Here is a 20,095-nt window from a genome sequence, read left to right as displayed (position 1 = left end):
TATATCGGTGTTATTTTTCCATTTTTACTACACTTGTTTGTCTCTACGGAAAATGGTTTTAATTGTTGCTACGAGTTACAGGACTCAGAATTAGGGCCAAAATTGACATTTTTGGGGACTAAAAAAGGTCATAGGACGGTCGACCCAATTTTTATTATGCTGATGGGCCCTGGGGGGATTCACATATATCCGAAAGATCAAGGTAATTGATCAAAGCATCTTCAAAAAGTTCAAAAATGTGTAAAAAGTGTTGATTTTGGCGAACAACAATGGCTGTTTTTGGGCTGAAGATGTGTCTAGGGTAGATACATGCGTAACCCAAATATCAAGACATTATATTGAAGCATCTTCGAAACTTCCCAAAATAACTGGATTCCGTCTGCGGACGGACGGACGGACGAAAAGTGAACACAAAAGCCTGCTGGGACTAAAGTCCCAAGTGGCCTAAAAAGCCTGGCCACACGAAATACAGTAACAAGAGGCCCACGGGCCTTGTACCGTCAAGATGCAGTAGAAGAAGAATGATTCAGTATTGAAAGTTTTACAGAAAGATTTACACTATACACTGAAATCCATCCCAGGTTTAGCAGCTGAAGAAATATTTATCTGAAGAAAATGTAATCATAATGCGCACGCACGTGGACGCACGTGTACGCCACAGTGCTAATCAATACTCTAACCCTATTTACGAGCAGTAGAAGTAAACGAACCCGTACTACCATTTTTGAAAAGTTCAAAACCGTATCCACAGATGTGATGATAAGTTAAAAAACAAGTTTTAAATGGTTAAGATGGTATAGGCTATGTGGTGATAATGTTCGTTTTCTGTTAATATATCCTTACATGAAAAAACTAGCCCATTTTAGCTGCTCCACACTACATGAAAAAATTCACCAAGAATTGGTGTTGGCGTATTGCTGAAAAGAAATCCAAGATGGATGGCAACCCTTGGTGGCCATACTTGAACTCAATTTTCAATAAGGGGTAGACATTTCACCTACCAAAATTTTTACACCTAGTATCATGAAAATGCATCAAGAATTGCAGGCCGTTTCGTGCTAGAAATTTGAGATGGCTGACCTGGCGGCCATATTTGATAGCCGATGGCCTCCATATACAAATTGCATGGACAGCTTACCTACCCTGATCCTCACACCAAATTTTGGAAATCCATCAAGAATTGCGGGCTACATCGTGCAAACAAGAAATTCAAGATGGCCACCCCAATGGTAGCCATATTTGATCACCAATGACATTTTTTACAATAAGGGTGGATATCTCGCCAGACCAAATCTTCAAGCTAATTTTCAATAATTACAGGTGTATTACTGTGTCGAATTCAATTCAATTCCAGAGGTCCTGGCTTAGGCCTATGCAATAAGAGTCAATTAAGATTTGACTTTTTGAAAAACCAGCACAGATGCCTATTCAAATCACATGTAATCAAAAAATTCAGTGCTTCTTGCTTCATAGTTTGATGTCCCTGTTTTTATCGTGCACGTAGTTAAAATTATTGTTTACATCGAACGTCTTCAACAGCTGATACAACCGCACCCGCGTCTGTCAATCATCTTAATTGATTCATATACTAAAATGCTTACTATGAAAAAACTATGCGCTGAATCAATCCGAAATTTTTCAGTAGAATGTCAGACACTTGGTACTTTTCTTTAAAGGTTTATTTGTTGTATGTCATTAACAATCAGTTTTATAATACTTTATTCATAACTGTGAAGCGGCGCGCCGGCAGCGAACGCTCAAGCAAGGTCAGTCACATAGGCCTACGATTACACGAAACAGACCACGGTTTTGCTGGTTAAGAGCATCTCTCCACATAAATTAGACGGACTGTAATGGACCATTTGTTGACACTAACCTTAAATAAACTTCTTATGGATACAATCAAGATAATTCCACCCTATAATTCCAATATTCAATGATCAACGCGCAGCTTAAACATGGCGCCGCCATTTAATACGCTAGTCACGATGTATCTCTTACACGCATCAAAATCACACTTGAATTACAGGTGTTGACTTATGAGAAATGATCCAAATCTAGCAATTTGATTGGGAAAATAGCAGCACTATAGTTGAAAAAAAGTTGATAAACCACCTCCGACTGTCTAATCATTTAAAAGCTTTGCCTTCACATGGAACTATTTCCGCCTTATCACAGGTGCACTCTGCCGCCGTGATTCGCCCATTCAACAATAAAAACTTTCCCATGGTCTTACTATCGGCATTTTCTAATAATTTAGGAAATATTCTTAAAAAGTGAAATTTCACACTCTGCATTAATAAGATTAAAGTATTTATTTGTTTGACAAATCCCCCACCAACAAGTTATAAGTGGCGACACGAAAATGACGTCATCGACTCACTAACAACTTATAACGTTCATGACTACGTCATGAAGGTAAAAACCACTGTTAAGTCAATGAGTCTTTAACCCCAGGTTTACCAGCTGAAGAAATATTAATCTGGCTACTACTTAGTATTTTTCAGGTCACGATAAAATAATCGTTGAAAGTATATTTATTTTAAAAACTTTTCATTCAAACACTGCATGAAAATGTTGGGCACGTCTACGCCACAGTGCTAATCAATACTCTAACCCTATTTACGAGCAGTAGAAGTAAACGAACCCGTACTACCATTTTTGAAAAGTTCAAAACCGTATCCACAGATGTGATGATACTATAGCTGTATTTTCATACACGAAGATAAAAGAAATTTTTGAAAAGAACGGATGAAAAACCGTAGTTTTTACGCAGCATCCGTACTTCCATATTTAGCTATTAACTCTTTCAGTGCGTCTACACTGCAGTGCGGTGTAAAAATCAGTGATAGATTTTACTAGTACACCGCACTGCGGTGTATTGATGTAATTAGTAATTAGTAATTATCTCTCTTCAAAAATGGCAGCACCTGTCAAACGTAGTGAAATATGAGTTACTAACGATACAATGCGCCGCGGTGTAGACGCACTATAGTGGTATTCCCATTTTCCACACACAAGGGAATTTTTTGAAATTATCTCCAGCACTATAGGATATTAATTAGTCAGCACTGAGAGGGTTAAAATCCGTAGCAAATACGGAAATCCCATAGGGATATACAATATGCAAATCTTTTATCATCAGTTATTTTTCCTACCTTTTCATTTAACAGGTTGATTTCAGTCAAGAATTCGTTCCGTATTGTCTCGCGTTCATCCTCAACTTGTCTATGTGTGTCACTTAGGATCTTTTCAAGTCTGTTTCGCATGTTATAAAATTCTTCTTCAAGTTGTTCTTTTTCCACAATCGTCTGAATATTTGGGAGTGATTAATATGAGATGAGTACAAAGGGAATAATGAGCAAACAGGATGTTCATTGCTCCGATGTTTTTCATATATACCCCCATCTTTTCCATTTGAGTCTCCTCAACAAGGATGATGCTTTGTTTCATCTGATCATAAGCTTCTATCTCACGCTGTTTCATTTGTTCTAGCGATAATTTGAGACCAGCCAATTGTTCAATAAGTTCATCCCTTTCTCTGTCAAAAAATTAAATTCCTGATATATCTCTCATGATATGAAATCATTCCAAAGTACTTATCTAAGTATGATAGAAATATATTACCTAGTAAGGCGACGAATAATATTTGAATTTGTTTCAGACTCGGACGAGGCCAAAGCTTCATTCTGAGCACAACGGATACAAATGCCACTGACGGGTTTTCCAGATCCCATTGATTCTAACAATCGCAATTCATTCTTCAGTGATTCCATCTGTTTTGTCAGGTTGGAAATTTCATTCCTAGAACAAAGTATAACTCATTGTTCACACAGCTGTTCCTCCTTGTGTTTTCGACAATTCATTCATTGCTATTGTCAATTGCTTCATTACTTGTTAGTGCAGACACTTAAAGGGTAACTGACACTTTTTTTTAATTTCAAAATATGATGTATTCTATTGATCTATACACTAATCTTCAACCGTTCTGTTCCAAAATGTTTAGTTTACGCGCAATTTGTGATTTTGTAACAAGATTTTTGACCTCATTTCGTTGTTTACATCGCTTACTGTTCAGCGTCGGCTAAATCAGCAGGTGCGCGCTGTAACGTCATTAAAGGCAGAGCTGAGAAATAGCGTCTATAGAAATGCGTTGAATTTTGAGGAAACTGCGCGTATTTTCTGTTATATCTCAATGCCAGATTGTTTTACAGCTTTGAAACTGGCCAGGGAGGTAAAAGGATCTATTGTCTATCGCATAAACCTATTTCAAAGAATCAATGAGTAATTTGAATAGGCTAAATCAATCAAATTAAAACGATCTACAGCCTTTACAACAAATTCAAAGGAATAATGTTTTCGATTAAAGTTTCACGCTGCAGAAGAGTTTTGATAGATTACATCACAAATCTTTCACAATCATTATTTCAATCAATTAAGTTTTAAAATAGGATGGATGAGGAAATATTCTAATTTTGTGACCAAAGCCGCTACCAATACGAGGTATATTTCAAGAAAATAATTGAAATTGTTCTTGCGGCTAATTCTGTCTAAGTTTCATCAGTTCATAGGTCAAAGTATTCTTAGATCTAACCATAATCTTACTTACTCTCTAAATCATAATACAAAACGATGATTTAAACATCTGAGTTCCTTGCTGTCTACTAGAAAATGCCATGGATTGCTATTCAAATCCTATTTTTGCCCTTAGTTTGAATGGTTATGGTCCATTCAACAGCTTATTATAATCATTAATATGTAGACTTTCAAAATCAAAAAGAAGTTTGTCTCAATTCGAATGCCAAATAGGTATAAAATTAAGTTGAATTGCTCTTGTAGCTTATTTCCTATTCATTTCTATAGACATCGTTTCCGAGCCGTCACTTTAATGACGTAGTTCTATCAATAGACACAGTATCACGTGTTCAGCAGAAGCAATGTATACACTTAACCGGTGCGCGAACATCAAAATCATCAATTCTGACTAGATTGAAAAGGTTTTTCCAATTATGAAATCACCTAGCCGTATTGTATACTATAATATATCGTTTAGTGTAAAAAGTAGAAAATCTTTAAAAGAGTGTCACTGATAAAGAGTCTCTGAAAAGAGTCTCCCCTTAAAGGGTGATATAAGTAGTAATAGTGGACACAGGCAGCAAGAGATCATGGCTAACAACGTAGCCTATTCAATTCCTACTGCCACCCCAGATTTCCATTGAACACAAAATGAAACAACCATAATTTTTCTCTGTCCATAATACATTATAATTAATACGTTATACATACAAGGTGCCCGTGGGCACAGTGAGATTCAGCTTTGAAAGTAAATAGTCATGTGCTTGACAAATTGTCATGGGATGATGACATGTTTCTCATAAAAAGAAGAGTGGTTGACCCTCCACTGGACCAAGTAACCAAAAATTGATTGAGGGAACTTATTTGGACCAGTGCCCGCTATGATGTATGATTAAACACTCAATTTCTAGTGTTTGCACGAATAATGATTCTGGTTTCATACTATCATTTTGGCCTTTGCAAAGCTGTCAGTTACAACGCATGAAACTGGGGACCAAGCAGCAGCAACAGGAGTAGTATATTTTTCTTAATAACTTCTTTATTGCAAACCTCAGAGGTAAATGTGCTACAGTCGTGGGATTCTTTTTCGTCTGTAGTTTCTGTATATTCATCATCTGAAAAAAAATAATGGCAAAAAAATTAACTCATGTGAATAGTAACACCTTTTCTGGTTATCATTGGTGGTATACCTTGCTATTGCTTTAAAGGTTTAAACTCAATATACTAAGTTACGTAGAACTTGAATGGAGCCATTAATTTCAATTAGTAGCACATACTTTATTTGGTTTATGGTATGCAAGCAACTGCATTAAGGTAGGACCAAATGTGTTTACCATTTCAGTTGCAACACAGGAATTCGTGTATGGTAAGTAGTGAAGAGTTAATATCAGTGTATAGTAAGTGGTGAAGGGTTAATATCAGTGTATGGTAAGTGTTGAAGAGTTAATATCAGTGTATGGTCAGAGGTGAAGGGTTGATATCAGTGTATGGTTAGTGGTGAAGGCTTAATATCAGTGTACGGTAAGTGGTGAAGGGTTAATATCAGTGTATGGTAAGTGGTGAAGGGTTAATATCAGAGTATGGTAAGTGTTGAAGGGTTAATATCAGTGTATGGTCAGAGGTGAAGGGTTGATATCAGTGTATGGTTAGTGGTGAAGGGTTAATATCAGTGTACGGTAAGTGGTGAAGGGTTAATATAAGTGTATGGTAAGTGGTGAAGGGTTAAACTCAGTGTATAATAAGTGGCGAAGGGGTTAATATCGGTGAATTGTAAGTGGTGAAGGGTTAATATCGGTGAATGGTAAGTGGGGAAGGGTTAATATCGGCGTATGGTAAGTGGTGAAGGGTTAATATCAGTGCATGGTAAGCGGTGAAGGGTTAATATCAGTGTATGGTAAGTGGGGAAGGGTTAATATCGACGTATGGTAAGTGGGGAAGGGTTAATATCGGTGCATGGTAAGCGGTGAAGGGTTAATATCAGTGTATGGTAAGTGGGGAAGGGTTAATATCGACGTATGGTAAGTGGGGAAGGGTTAATATCGGTGCATGGTAAGTGGTGAAGGGTTTATATCGGTGTATGGTAAGTGGGGAAGGGTTAATATCGGCGTATGGTAAGTGGTGAAGGGTTAATATTAGTGTATGGTAGGCCTAGTAGTGAAGCGCACACCTGGTCAAAATGGAATGTAAAAATTATTAACTATTAAATTATTAACGGTGCATAACAGGGTTATTAATATTGCAGGGATGTGGCATTTTAAGCAGGCATCATAATGGGGTTTCAATAATTAGGCCTTTTATATCCCCGGGTTTCAAAAAAATTGATCTATACATGGCCTAAGCCTATATCGGTATGTATTTCTTGTTGAAAAATAAATGAACTCAAGGATGAAAATAAAGTAGCCTTATATTTTAGGCTATCCCAAAATAATTGTCTGTTTGCCGTAACACCGACTCAACTTTTCAGGTAGGTAGGTAGAAATTTTTTTGCAAAATCTTTGGGCAAAATAAACAAATTTATCACCTTTGTTACATGGAAACAATATCACAAATCTACGTTGTGCACAGAAAATTTGTCTAATAGCGTTGCGTAGATTTCAAAAATTATTCTAAAATTATAAACTCGTCCAGAGGGTAATCTCTGTTAAAAATGGAACATTACTTGAATATATGCGCGCTTTTATGTTACCAGCTTTAATATAGTCACTATTAGAATGAATGGCAGCTTATTGGAACACTGCCAGTTTCCTGGAAAACTTAAACTAGGCCACATGTCAAGGCATGTTTCACACCATGCACACTTCAAACATACGTAGCTCATACATCGGCAGTGGGTCGGTCGGCTGTTTTTATAAAAAATAAAATTTATTTCAATGAATCCCAGAAAAAAGTTTTCACCTGGTACCTTTGAAGTCGGGTCGGTCGGGTTACGGCAAACAGACCATTGTTTTGGGATGGCCTTATTGGAATATTTATTAAGCCCAAGCGCCAAAACGGTAACTCCAGCAGTAAGGTATTGTTTCTTTAATGAACTGAATTGCGTCTGTGGTTGTACAACTACGTATGTATCAATGCCTGTATAAACATCAATGACTATAGTGGTGTACTACTGTACTCAGCACAGCACGTATATATGGTCGCTTCGACCGAATGCATTCAAAGAAAGGTGAAGCTTCACTGAACTAAGGCCGGAAAGCGCTTGTGTAATTCATGGACCGAATAATACGATAAAAATACATAATCGTGGATTCAAGACCACTGTCTGGATATATGGGCAAGTAATATCCTAACATCACCTACAAGTACCGGCCGAGCTAGCGAAAAAAAATTGACGTACGTTTAGGCCTTAGTGCCGCCGGACGGGAACTGACAAGACACATCATCAGTGAAATTGCCAGTTAAATACGCATTGACAACTCTTATTCTCGACAAAAAAAAACCGATTCAACGCTTTATTGACATCTAGTCTAAACATAATTTACACATCAAATCCTGTCATTTTCACAAAAAGAATGTAAAATGCCGGTACCTACCTCTAGACTCGCGTCACAGTAAGTCAATGGCGGCGCGCCGTAGTCACGTATCCATTCGCAATATTCAATATTTATCTACTAGCGCAGGGAAACTATATTTTCCCGTAAAATATTATGAAAGTTTTAAGGGACGATCGATTGCATCTACTTCGAAAATATTTGCAGTTTCGGACTCATGCAATAAGATGTTGGCCTACTGGTACAGTATCTTTTTACGGCGCGTATATCTACATATATAAATGTCATTCAGATGGGCGTGCTGCGGTTCGCCTCCACGCGAAAATGACGTCACATGTCACCTCAGAAATGCCCAAAATCGTATGGAAATTAGCCCCCAGGGCCCAAATTAGATAGACCAGATATCCATACCACCAGAAATTATGACCCTACAACTGTAACAATCCTGTTGACATAACACTCATACCGTCAGGTGCTACAGATTAAGTGGAGAAGTTGTGCAACACTAATCAGTCGGCACCATTTAGTAAACTAATAGATTCAGCGCAGCTGAATCTATTGTTTTAAATTTTCTATTGTTCTATCATTGTTTTAAATTGATTTCAAAGTAAACCTTGACCAAATCGATTGTACACCGGGGATTGATTTAACGACGATACTCGAACAGTTGAAGGATTAAGATGAATCTAAAATCTTAGTTTTCAGGATTAAAATAATTTTTTTTGAGGGCTATATATATATATATATATATATATATATATATGAGGGGCACGTTCTAGTATTTTATTTTCAAATCAAAGGTGTGTGCAGAACTACACACTCAAACACTCATTAAACAGAGGCATTTCAAAAAATCAAATCATTGGAAAAAATCAAAAGAAATGCGGTCATCCCACCCCAAACTGGTATGGAGACATAAATAAGACAACATATATAACTACATTTACTTTGATTCAGATAGTTGAACTTCCAACCTCTGGTTTTTAGCAGCATGGAGACATTCAATTCGATCCTAGAAAACAACAAGAAAAAAATTTCTTTAAATGGACTCAATGTTGATGTAAATCGGATGAGAATTACAAATTCTATCCAGTTCATAACTTTTGAAGTGGCAAAAAGCGCAGTTCGCATATGATGAACTGGTTTGTTTAACTGAAAGATGCTAGCTGCCTACACACATGAATGAGTGCGGGTCCAAAATACATTTCTAGGCATCGTTTGACAACCAAAAATTAAAAGAACCAAGATTTAATAACTACATTTCAGTTTTTGAGCTTAATTACGAAGTTGAAGCTACCAAAATGGCATAATCGTTTTAACAAGGAGTTATGTAAGAACCACGCTAGCAAAATGGACTCTGTTGAAACTAGAATGAGGCAAAGCCTCTAATGCCCCCGGCCTGAAATTCACCGCCACGTAGAGTTACAGGGTTTGTGGTTTCAACTGCTCAACAATCTAACAATTTCAATATTCAATGCCCCCTGGTGACCATATACAAAAACCAATGACCTTGAAACTCACCACAATCAAAGAATATGTCAGCAGCTATGATTTTGTAATTGATTGTGATAACAAAATATGCTTCGTCACCAATTTTATAAGGAAATACTAAGTTATTCTACTAACGCCCCTGGTGACCATATGCAAAACCCAATGACCTTGAAACTCACCACAATCGTAGAACATGTCATGAACTACAACTTTGCAATTGATCATGGTCACAAAATATCCCTAGGTACCAATCTAATAAGAAAATACAAAACTCTTCTGCTATTCAACGCCCCCTGGTGACCATATAGAATAACTTATGTCCTTGAAACTCACCACAATCAGAGACGATGTCATGAGCTACAACTTTGCAATTGATTGTGGTCACAAAATATGCGTAGGTACAAATATAATACAGAAATACTAAGTTATTGTATTATTCAATGCCCTCTGGTGGCCATATACAAAAAGCAATGACCTTGAAACTCACAAAAATCATAGAAAACGTTATGAGCTATCCAATACATTGTGGTAACACAATATGCTTAGGTATGAATATAATGTTGAAAAATTTTTTGCCACCTACGAATGAGTACTGATCACGCCAAGATGGCTGCCAATTGCGCCATAATAAGGTGATCAAAAATACATGTCTCAAGTATAAAACATCCCTTTCCTAAGAATACCCATCACAAATTGCAATGAGAAAAGGCAAACCAGTAGGAAGCTACAGGATTCAGAATTTGTGCCAAAATTGACATTTTTGGGCACTAAAAAGGTCACAGGACAACCATCTCGAGCCCAATCGACCCAATTTTTCTTATGTTGATGGGCCCTTGGGGAATTCAAATATATACGAAAGATCAGGGTAAATGATCAAAGCTTCTTCAAAATATCACTCAAAAAGTTCAAAAATGTGTAAAAAAGGTCACAGGACAGCCATCTTGAGTCCAATCGACCCAATTAGTCCCAAGTGGGCTAAAAGGGCTTTGGCCCAAGTGATAACCCACTTGTTTACCAAGTTTGAAATAAATCGGTTAACAATTGCAGCTCTCAGGGATGAAATCGGCCCATATTGAAAAAGTCGGAAAATATTTTCAAAAAAAAAGAATTTTTTCGGGGAACAAAAATCAGTAACTTTTAGCCAAAAAACTTACTTCCTTTTGGTCAAAATGTTAATAGTTTGGGCCTGAATTAGAGCCGCTTTTTGAATGAGACGCCATATTGGTTTCTCCGACTCCACAGTTGTGCTAACATCTGCCGAAAACCGTCTTAAGGAGCACTCCTAACTATGGAGCGCTCCGATGTGACGCCCGCGATTGAGGTGATTTAAGCGATTGAGGTGATTTACACTGTTCTCAGGAATAAAGAAAATGTTAGAAAAGGTCGGAAATCCGTCTATGGTCGGAAGATTTTCATCCCTGAGCTCTAGGCTGTTAACGTTATTTTTCATTTTGGCCCCTGGTGGCCATTATTCGAATCGAATTGACCCAATTTTTAAATAGGATTCTGGCCCAAGTGATACTCTACTTGTGTAACAAGTTTGAAAACAATCAGTCAACAATTGCGGCCTCTAGGTTATTAACGTTTTTCATGTCGGCCTCAGGTGGCAATAATTTGAATTGAATCAACCCAATTTTTAATAAGGTTATAGCCCAAGTGATATCCAACCTGTGTAGAGTTTGAAATAAATTGGTCAACAATTGCGGCCTCGAGGTTGTTAATGTCGTTTTTCATGTCGGCCCTCTGGTGGCCATAATTGAAATCGAATCAACCCAATTTTGATTAGGGTTCTGGCCCAAATGATACCCTACTTGTGTACTAAGTTTGAAAACAATCGGTCAACACTTGCGACCTCTTGGCTATTAACATCCTTTTTCAAGTTGGCCCCTGGTGGCCATAATTTGAATTGACTCAACCCAATTTTACATAGGGTTCTGGCCCAAGTGATATCCTACTTGTCACGACTGAAGGTGAGATACCAATTATAGAAATTGGAACAATTGATATCTTAAAATCGATGGTGTGCGCTGATTGGCCAGGTCGCCCCGCTTATGCTTAAAGATACGGCTGGAGCTGTGTTACTAGCTACTAATTATGGGATTCGAACCAACATTCAAATCTAGGGAACTAAAGAGCCAATTTCATGCAACTTTCACCAAACCCGAGTAAGGAACACTCAAAGAACGCGGAAGTCAACAGATCAATTTTGTCCGATTCTTGCTCTTCAAAGTACGTTTTTTTGCCACAATGTGCCTCTTATCCAAATCTAAGACTTAAGTTCTCTGAGAAATTGGATAAGCTTTCCAGTGATACCCAATTCTTTTGCTTCAATAGTGAAGGCAGGAGGAATTTAGAGTTTAGAAATTTGCAAATTCTGAAGAAAATTTTCAGCAATCGTGGCCTATCATAATTGATATGTTCTTTTCCGTATATCAAATGAATATAAGCTTGTAAATCACTAATATTCTTCAGCCAGTGAAGGTGCACAGATGCGTCTTCCCAGCATTTGGGGGCCATAAGTAACTAGTTTAAATACGGTAATTTTCATGTAGCAGCGATCGTCGGTAGTTTGTTCGAGGCACTTTTCTGCTGTATATTGGTAGGCTTATGTGCATTAAATAGTTCCATGTTCTCATATCTGTTAATATAATCTAATTTTATCATTAACAGCTTAGAGGAAGCATTTATTAATTTCGATATGCAAAATATTTCCCTGACTGATAAGTAGTGATGATAAAATTTCTTCGTCTCGATAGGAGACTGGAAAAATTGGTGCCGCTGGCCTGACTATTCAGCGCGTGCTGAGCGCAATGGTGTGACCTTTATTGGCATTGATTTCTTTTATTTTTGACACACGGGGAAATCCCTGGATATTTATAGGCCCTACCAATGGCAGTTCAGTACGCGCTCCCGCGAGACTGTACAATTATTGACGTATAGAGTCGCTTTACGAAGTAACTACGAGAATATGTTTATACAATTATTGTTGCACCAATTATAAATTTGAGCGTGTGAACCTGACAGTCTTAGAAAGCCAGATAAATAAACTCCTGATCATTTCTTTAAGCATGGCAGAATTTTTTTAAGCATGGCGGGCCGCCGTGCTTAAACCCCTCAGTGAGAACACTATTCAGCTGATGATTCTATGAAATTGATCAGTTGACAATGCGTGTCGATTTTGATGAGATGTAGGTACATTTTAAAAATATTACATTCAAACTAGGCCACACGCGTCGAGGCACGTTTTTCTCATGGCTAGTAATAGTGAGTAGAGGCAAATCACACGGCAGTAGTCTGAGTGATGTGTGTGAATATATGGCAGTAGTTTGAGTGACGTGTTATGCGCAATTTGATTACCGATGTATTTTTGATTGTACTTGTTAATCTGTGTTTTAATCATGAGGTTAGGACTTATCTTTTTCATTCACTTATCACTACTCAGTATGTATACATAGATTTAGATTTTCATTAATAGTAGATTTAACATGGCCTGCTCACTGTGCTATGCTTAATCGATCGCTGTGAATATTAATCGCAGCTTATATACTTTACAAAATTTCATATAAATGGGCATTATTCACAGATACTCGTCATGTGTGCGCTGTCCTGGTCAGATCTTCTGATCTTCAGCTGTTTATGCTTGAATTAACATAATGTCCATAAACTCGGTGAGTGTAAATCTGTACTCTTTTTCGTATTTAGAGGATTATTTAGAAATGTTCAGTACTGAGATCTATTGTATTTTTTTTGTTTGTGTCAATTGTAGTGAATCGTTTAGTGAAATTTGGAATTGATCTGATTAAAACTGTAGGACTAGTAGCGATTTGAAGAAAAAGTTGAACGAACGAACGGACGACAACGGCTCACCCCCTAACCCATTAGCTACGCTGACCTTCGGGCTAAAAAAGTTAATAGACACACGAACAAACAAACAGACAGACTACGGTCACAGCGGAGCTATAAATTTCAACAAACAATATCTTTGTTCCCAAAATAAATGGATTTCGGTCTACGGACAAACGAACACGAAGACAGACGATAGATGAAAAGTGCACGCAATGTAAAGTGCAAGCAAAGTAAAAGCAATAGCCCGCTAAGACTTAAGTCCCAAGTGGGCTTAAAAAGTAGATTTACCAGTTCTCTTTTCCATCTGGACATAGTGGCTTGTTTTTCAGTAAAAGTCGGGGAGACCAGAACTTGTCTGAATTCCTCATTGTCCAAAAATGAATTATTTGTCTAAAGAAATAAGTAAAAAGAAACAAAATTCTTAATGTGGACTTTCCTAAATTTACATGTTTAATCAGTATGTTTAATCAGCATCAAAATTAAACATTGGTTGTCTAGATTAAAGATTATAAGCAGAACAAATGAAAAATAGTGAAAACTATTGAATTGAATTCAAATGATGGGAGAAGACTGACTTTTAAAGACAATTAGATTGAAAATAAGGACGGAAAATATCAAGAAAAAAAATGTCCTTTTTCAAATTATGAATGGAAACGCATACCTATCCTACCGCATACCTATAAGTTTTTGGCAGAATTTCAGAGAATCTGTGCCCCAAGTAATCAAAAAAGCCTAAGATGTCCCCCTTGATTGCATCCAGAAGTTTTCATGAACATATGTCTATTGAATGGATCTGCATCACAAACAACAGCATGCCGATTCATCATGAATATACATGGTAATGGGTTTTCCCCATTGACTCAAATAGACACGTTCATGGTGTGACAATTTCTATACACTATGTACGAAGGCATTTTATTTTTTGTAAATTGAAAGAAAACTTTAACTAGGCCAGACGCGAGACGCGCTTTTCATATACATGCACGGATCAATACACCACAGAGCAGCGAGTATGTGTCAGGCACGTGTGAAGCATGAATATACGTAAAAGGGTATGTGTTCTTCCGAAACGAAATGTAGTTCCAACAACAAATAAATAACTATATTGATAAATAAGCAACAGATTCCAATGAAATTCAATAGGGTTAGAGCTTTTATTACTGCATTGAATGTTTTAAAAGTTCTAAAGAGAAACTAAGCACAAAAACTTACAGGAGCTTCCTTGGAATCATGAATTATTTCGTATACAGCATTATGTTTCAGTTCTTTCAACAATCCATTATTCTCGTTAGTCACCTGTTTTAATTTCATTTTGAGTTCTTTCATTTCTTCCTGCAATAACAACCATGAATCGAAACAATGCACTTTAAGTTAGGGTTCCAGGAACACCACACCCACTTGGAAAGTGGCTTGAAATGCTTAATACAGATTCTATATGTAATCAGAAAAGTAAGTTAAGTACTGACTACTCGCTTCACAGTATTCACTTGCCATATTAAATCATTCCTGAGAACCGACTGCTAGCGCCACAGTGTTCACTTGCCTAATACAGCTTGTATATGTAATCAGAAATTTTTATAAGGAACCAATATTTAGCGCTATTAGTATTTGTCAAGTTAATCCCATTCATAATTGTGTTACGATAAAGATCCAATAATCAATTAACCCTCTCCTGCCACTTATAATTAGTGGTTTTTGTAGGTATTACATACAATATATTCAATTAGCTCCATGGCTTTTACTTCTGAATTTAACTCATGCAAACTATATATGGTTAGAAAGTAAATGTATTAAGCTATCAAATCACATCAAAAAAAGTGATGCAGTATAAACTAGGTCAACCAATGACGTCATCAAGATGGCCGCCGAACTCCATTCCAATCGAAAAATGAAATTTCAAACTCATATATCATGTTACAGTAAGCAAATATATGATTATTTTCAATCTAATACACTTATATGTAATGATTGCTACCCAATAAAGTTTATTTCATATTGATAACTATGGTAATTCAGTTTTCATTGCTTTTTTTATGCCAGAATATGGTCACTTCACTGATACCAAAATTCTCGGATTTTGAACACACATTCAATTTTCAGTCATATTCTTTTTAGCATGCCATTTTTTGAAACAAGGATAAGGACACTGTCACGACGAGCAGATTATCTGGAATACAAAGTCATTGAAGTGTACTCGCCATGAACCATGAAGTACTGACGTCTCTCGATCTCGTTGGATTCGGATTGGGTCGTATGTCTCGTCGCTGTTCGCTGTTCGTCCTTGTAGTTCACAGTCACTACATTTTGGTCCCTCGAGCCGGATACATTTGTCAGAATTTGAAGAGGGAAGGAACCAGAATTTCACGATATGGCAGACTTTGAAGGCTTGAAGGAACTACGGAAGGTGCAACGTGGTCAATTCACGCGATGGAAAAATAAATGTGATGACCATTTGAAAGGAAAAGACGCGGCTCAAGGTATGTCTACCGTTTTCACTCTAAGACATAAATTTTCGAAATTAGAAGAAATAGAAAAGGACTTGATAAGCGCGTGCGAATTAAGAGGAAAAGATTTGAGTGAATTTATCGTCACGGGAGATGAATATCTGTGTGAGCGTCTTACTGAAATTAACATTCTGGAACTAGCTTTTAATCAGTTGTCTGCCAATGTTGCGGACAAAAATTCAGTTACGAACAGTAAGCGTGTATCTTTGCCGAAATTACAGTTACCGAAATTTGCAGGAGATTTGCTCGAGTGGTGTTCTTTTTGGGATCTATTTAAGTCCACGGTTGACGAGCAAAGAAACTTAAGTCCTGTAGAAAAATTCAGTCACTTGAAATGTCACCTGGTAAATGAGGCGAAACAAACTATTGAAGGTTTGCCATTGACCAGTATTAACTATGAAAAGGCGAAAGAACTGCTTGAAAACCGTTTCGGACAGGCGCATAAAATAACGGAAGCGAATTTGAATCAACTTATTGAATTGAATTCTCCAAATTACAATTTGAAATCTTTGCGCCAATTCTATGATAAGATTGAAATGCATATTCGCAGTTTAGACTCTTTAAAAACATCAACGGATTCATATGGCACGCTTCTGGTACCAATTCTATTGAATAAATTGCCGGCAGATATAAAACGGAACATTGCACGAGCGCGCGGTAACATTGAGTTGAATCTGGAAGATCTCCGTTCCGCTATATTGACTGAGATAAACATATTAGAAGTTTGCGACACGTCACCGGGATCGTCATCGTTTGGTACAATGACAACACTCCATGTACATCAAAACCGGAAAAATGCTGGTCACCATGCGAATGGAAATTCCTCCACTGTTCGTAAATTCAAATGTCGTTATTGTAGTTCAGATAGGCATTTTCCGGTTGAGAGCGACGTTCTCACCACAGCACAGTCACGTTTAGATTACGTATTGAAGAACAAATTATGTTTCAATTGTATGGGTCAGCATACCATGTATACATGTCCTTCAAGGTCAACCTGTAGATCTTGTCGTAAGCGCCATCATACCAGCTTACACGGGGCTAATTTTCCAAGTCGTTTGAATATTAATTCTATTGTAGATAGGTCTCTTACGGACGCCGTTACGCAGCACGTATCTTGTACAGTTTCTGGGTCAAATGCAGTTTCTGATTCAAATTTAGAATCAAATCACATCGTTGATAATCATTCGGGATCAGAGGTTTGTCAACATTCAGTTATTGATGATCATATAGTTTCTTATCCATCAACGGTTTATCTGAAAACTGCTATAGCACCTGTACAGGCCAACGGAAATCGCGTCAGTGGTCATTTGTTGTTAGACGACGGGTCGCACCGTAGTTTTATAACCTCAAAATTAGCCGACGAGCTAGGGGTAGATACCCATAGAACTGAGTCTATAGACTTAAGCGGTTTTGGGGGTAGAAGTACCGGTTTCAGAAGAGTCAATGTTGTTCGCGTAGATGTCGTTTGCGAGTATGATGACTCAATTGTTTCGTTAGATGCTATCGTTGTACCGGAGATAACCAGAACACTACGAATTTCTACTGATTCTGTTTCTTGTTTAGCTGAATTCAAAACCCTTAAACTCGCTCACCCACCTAGTTATTTAGTGGATTCGTTTGACATATCGTTACTCATAGGTTCCGATAATTATTATCGCTTTGTTGTTGATAATGAATTTGTTAAATCTGAAAGTGGTCCGGTTGCTGTTCCATCTAAATTAGGGTATCTCATCGGCGGTCAGTTTAACGATCGTAACACGGCAAATTGTAATGTTCATACTCTTTCTATTATAGTTGAGCCTGATATCGCAGATCTTAAGCGTTTTTGGTCATTAGAGACTATTGGTATTGAGTCTCCAACAAGGCGTGATACTTCGTTTCTAGATGAGTTTTGTAATTCATCCATTCAATTAGTTGATGGTCGATATATGGTTGATTTGCCGTGGAAAAGAATTCACGACACTTTGCCAACTAATTATAACCTCGCAAAGCTAGGACTCGTTCCATGGTTAGACGTTTAGCTAAGACGCCAGGTTTATTAGACAGTTATAGCCAAATCATTCGAGATCAATTAGCACAAGATTTCATTGAGATTGTAACTGATCCTTCCATTGTAGATAGTCACGAGCACTATATACCGCACCATCCAATTTTCAGACAATCGTCAACCACGCCTATTCGGATAGTTTTCGATTGTAGTTGTCGAGAATCGAAGTCATCAGTTTCTTTAAACGATTGCTTAGAGTGGACCTCCGTTATTGAATGATCTTTGCTCAATTATGATACGTTTTCGGATTTTTAAGTTCGGTATTACTGCAGACATTGAAAAGGCTTTCCTGCAGTTATCTATTAAACCGTCGTGTCGCGATGCTACTAGATTTTTTGGTTGGTTAATCCTAATGATCCCGAGAGTGAGTTTATCGTGTTAAGATTCAAGCGCGTCTTGTTTGGAGCTACGTGCTCTCCATTTTTGTTGAATAGTTCCATTATTTTCCATCTACGGAATATTGATTCTCCTTTGTCACAGCAGCTTCTGAGAGACATTTATGTAGACAATGTGGTCACTAGCGTTCGTTCTGAATTTGAAGCCGTCAAATTTCTCCATGATTCACGTAATTGTTTCTCCGAAGTTAACTTTAACTTACGATGTTGGTCGTCTAATTCCCCAGAGCTCCGGAAGTCTGCTGCAAAACAAGAAATTTTGGAGAAATCGTCCGTAGTTAAAGTTTTCGGGCTGTACTGGCATATTGAGGGTGATTTCATGTCATTTGTTACCAAAGACATGTCTAGTGATTCCCAATTGACAAAACGTATCATCCTACAAAAGGCTGCTTCTATCCACAATCCACTTGGTTTACTTTTGCCAGTCACCATTCGATCTAGAATCCTTTTGCAGTCAATCTGGAAACAAAATTATGACTGGGATGATCCATTGTCTCAAGAACTATGTAAAACATGGCATTGTATCGTAAATGACATACACGAATGTTTGAATACTAAATTCTCTCGGATTATGAATTCATATATCACAGATTACCCGATAGAGTTACACGTATTCTGCGATAGTAGTACTTTAGCCTATGGCGCAGTGGTTTACCTTAAAGACGAATCGTCTATAGTAATAGCCAAAGCTAGGGTGGCACCAGTCAAAGAAATCACTGTTCCTAAACTCGAACTAATGGGTGCATTGATTGGCGCACGATTGGTTACTCATGTATTGAACTCTATGTCTAGGGTTATTGATCGCCCAATGAAAATATTTGCCTGGTGCGACAGTCAAATAGTGCTTGGTTGGCTAAACACGGCCAAGAAATTATCCACATTTGTTTCGAATCGAGTCGAAGAAATAAGAAATACGTTACCCGTTGAAAATTGGCATTATTGTCAATCAGCATCAAATCCAGCAGATTTGCTAACGAGAGGCAATATGTCAGAAGTTTTGAAATGTGATTTGTGGTTACACGGGCCTGATTGGTTAGTAAATGCGTCTCGTAGACCAGTTGAACTTCTCGTTGAAAGATCCGCTGTGATTGTCGGTAATGTTGAGATAAATAATTGTGATAATATACTCGGAAACAATACGTTTTCAGTTGTTGAAGTTATTAACATTGATTCATTTGCTCTTTTGTATAGATTACTGAGAATTACAGCGTTAGTGCGTCGATTTGTAAGTAACATGAAATCTTCAAGTACTGAGCGTACTAAAGGTCCACTTAGTGCTTCCGAGATTACAGACGCTCAGCTTATATGGGTGAAACATTTTCAAAGTAGTCATTACTCTGGTGTATTAGATTTTTTGTCAGGTAGATCGGGGAACCGAATTCCATTGATTGACCAACTACAGTTGTTTCTCGACAGTGACGGCGTCATCCGCTGAAAAGGTCGGTTACAAAATACGTCCCTGCCCGACGAAACAAAGTTTCCTATTTTGATTCCAAAGAACTCTCGATTGGCCGATTTAATTGTGCGCAACGCTCATTTTGATGTGTTTCATTTTGGTATTTCTACGACGGTTGCCAAAATTAGAGAGAAATTTTGGATCCCACAAATTCGACAATTTGTGAAATCGCAAGTACGACGTTGCGTACCTTGTCGTCGACTACAAGCAAAGCCATTCAAAAAACCTGATCCACCAGCGTTGCCATCGTATAGAGTTGACGAATTACCTGCATTTAGTTACGTTGGGGTAGA

The 20,095-nt window shown here is 37.6% G+C and overlaps 1 protein-coding gene across 11 annotated transcripts in view; it reads right to left on the bottom strand.

The window, feature by feature from the left end:
- Window positions 1-20,095, bottom strand: part of LOC141915273 (serologically defined colon cancer antigen 8 homolog) — a 214,106-nt gene that overhangs the window by 98,946 nt on the left and 95,065 nt on the right. For all 11 annotated transcript variants that reach the window (XM_074806744.1, XM_074806743.1, XM_074806741.1 and 8 more), the window contains 6 exons: window positions 14,613-14,732; window positions 13,689-13,790; window positions 9,011-9,075; window positions 3,628-3,804; window positions 3,403-3,541; window positions 3,159-3,311 (listed from right to left, as the gene is read on the bottom strand). In XM_074806744.1, coding sequence (XP_074662845.1) covers window positions 3,159-3,311; window positions 3,403-3,541; window positions 3,628-3,804; window positions 9,011-9,075; window positions 13,689-13,790; window positions 14,613-14,732 — 756 coding nt within the window. The remainder of the gene's footprint in view (window positions 1-3,158; window positions 3,312-3,402; window positions 3,542-3,627; window positions 3,805-9,010; window positions 9,076-13,688; window positions 13,791-14,612; window positions 14,733-20,095) is intronic.

The sequence above is a fragment of the Tubulanus polymorphus genome, chromosome 1, assembly GCF_964204645.1.
Source record: "Tubulanus polymorphus chromosome 1, tnTubPoly1.2, whole genome shotgun sequence".
In the NCBI taxonomy this organism is placed as follows: Eukaryota; Metazoa; Nemertea; class Palaeonemertea; order Tubulaniformes; family Tubulanidae; genus Tubulanus; species Tubulanus polymorphus.
This window is presented reverse-complemented; position numbering and strand designations above follow the sequence as displayed.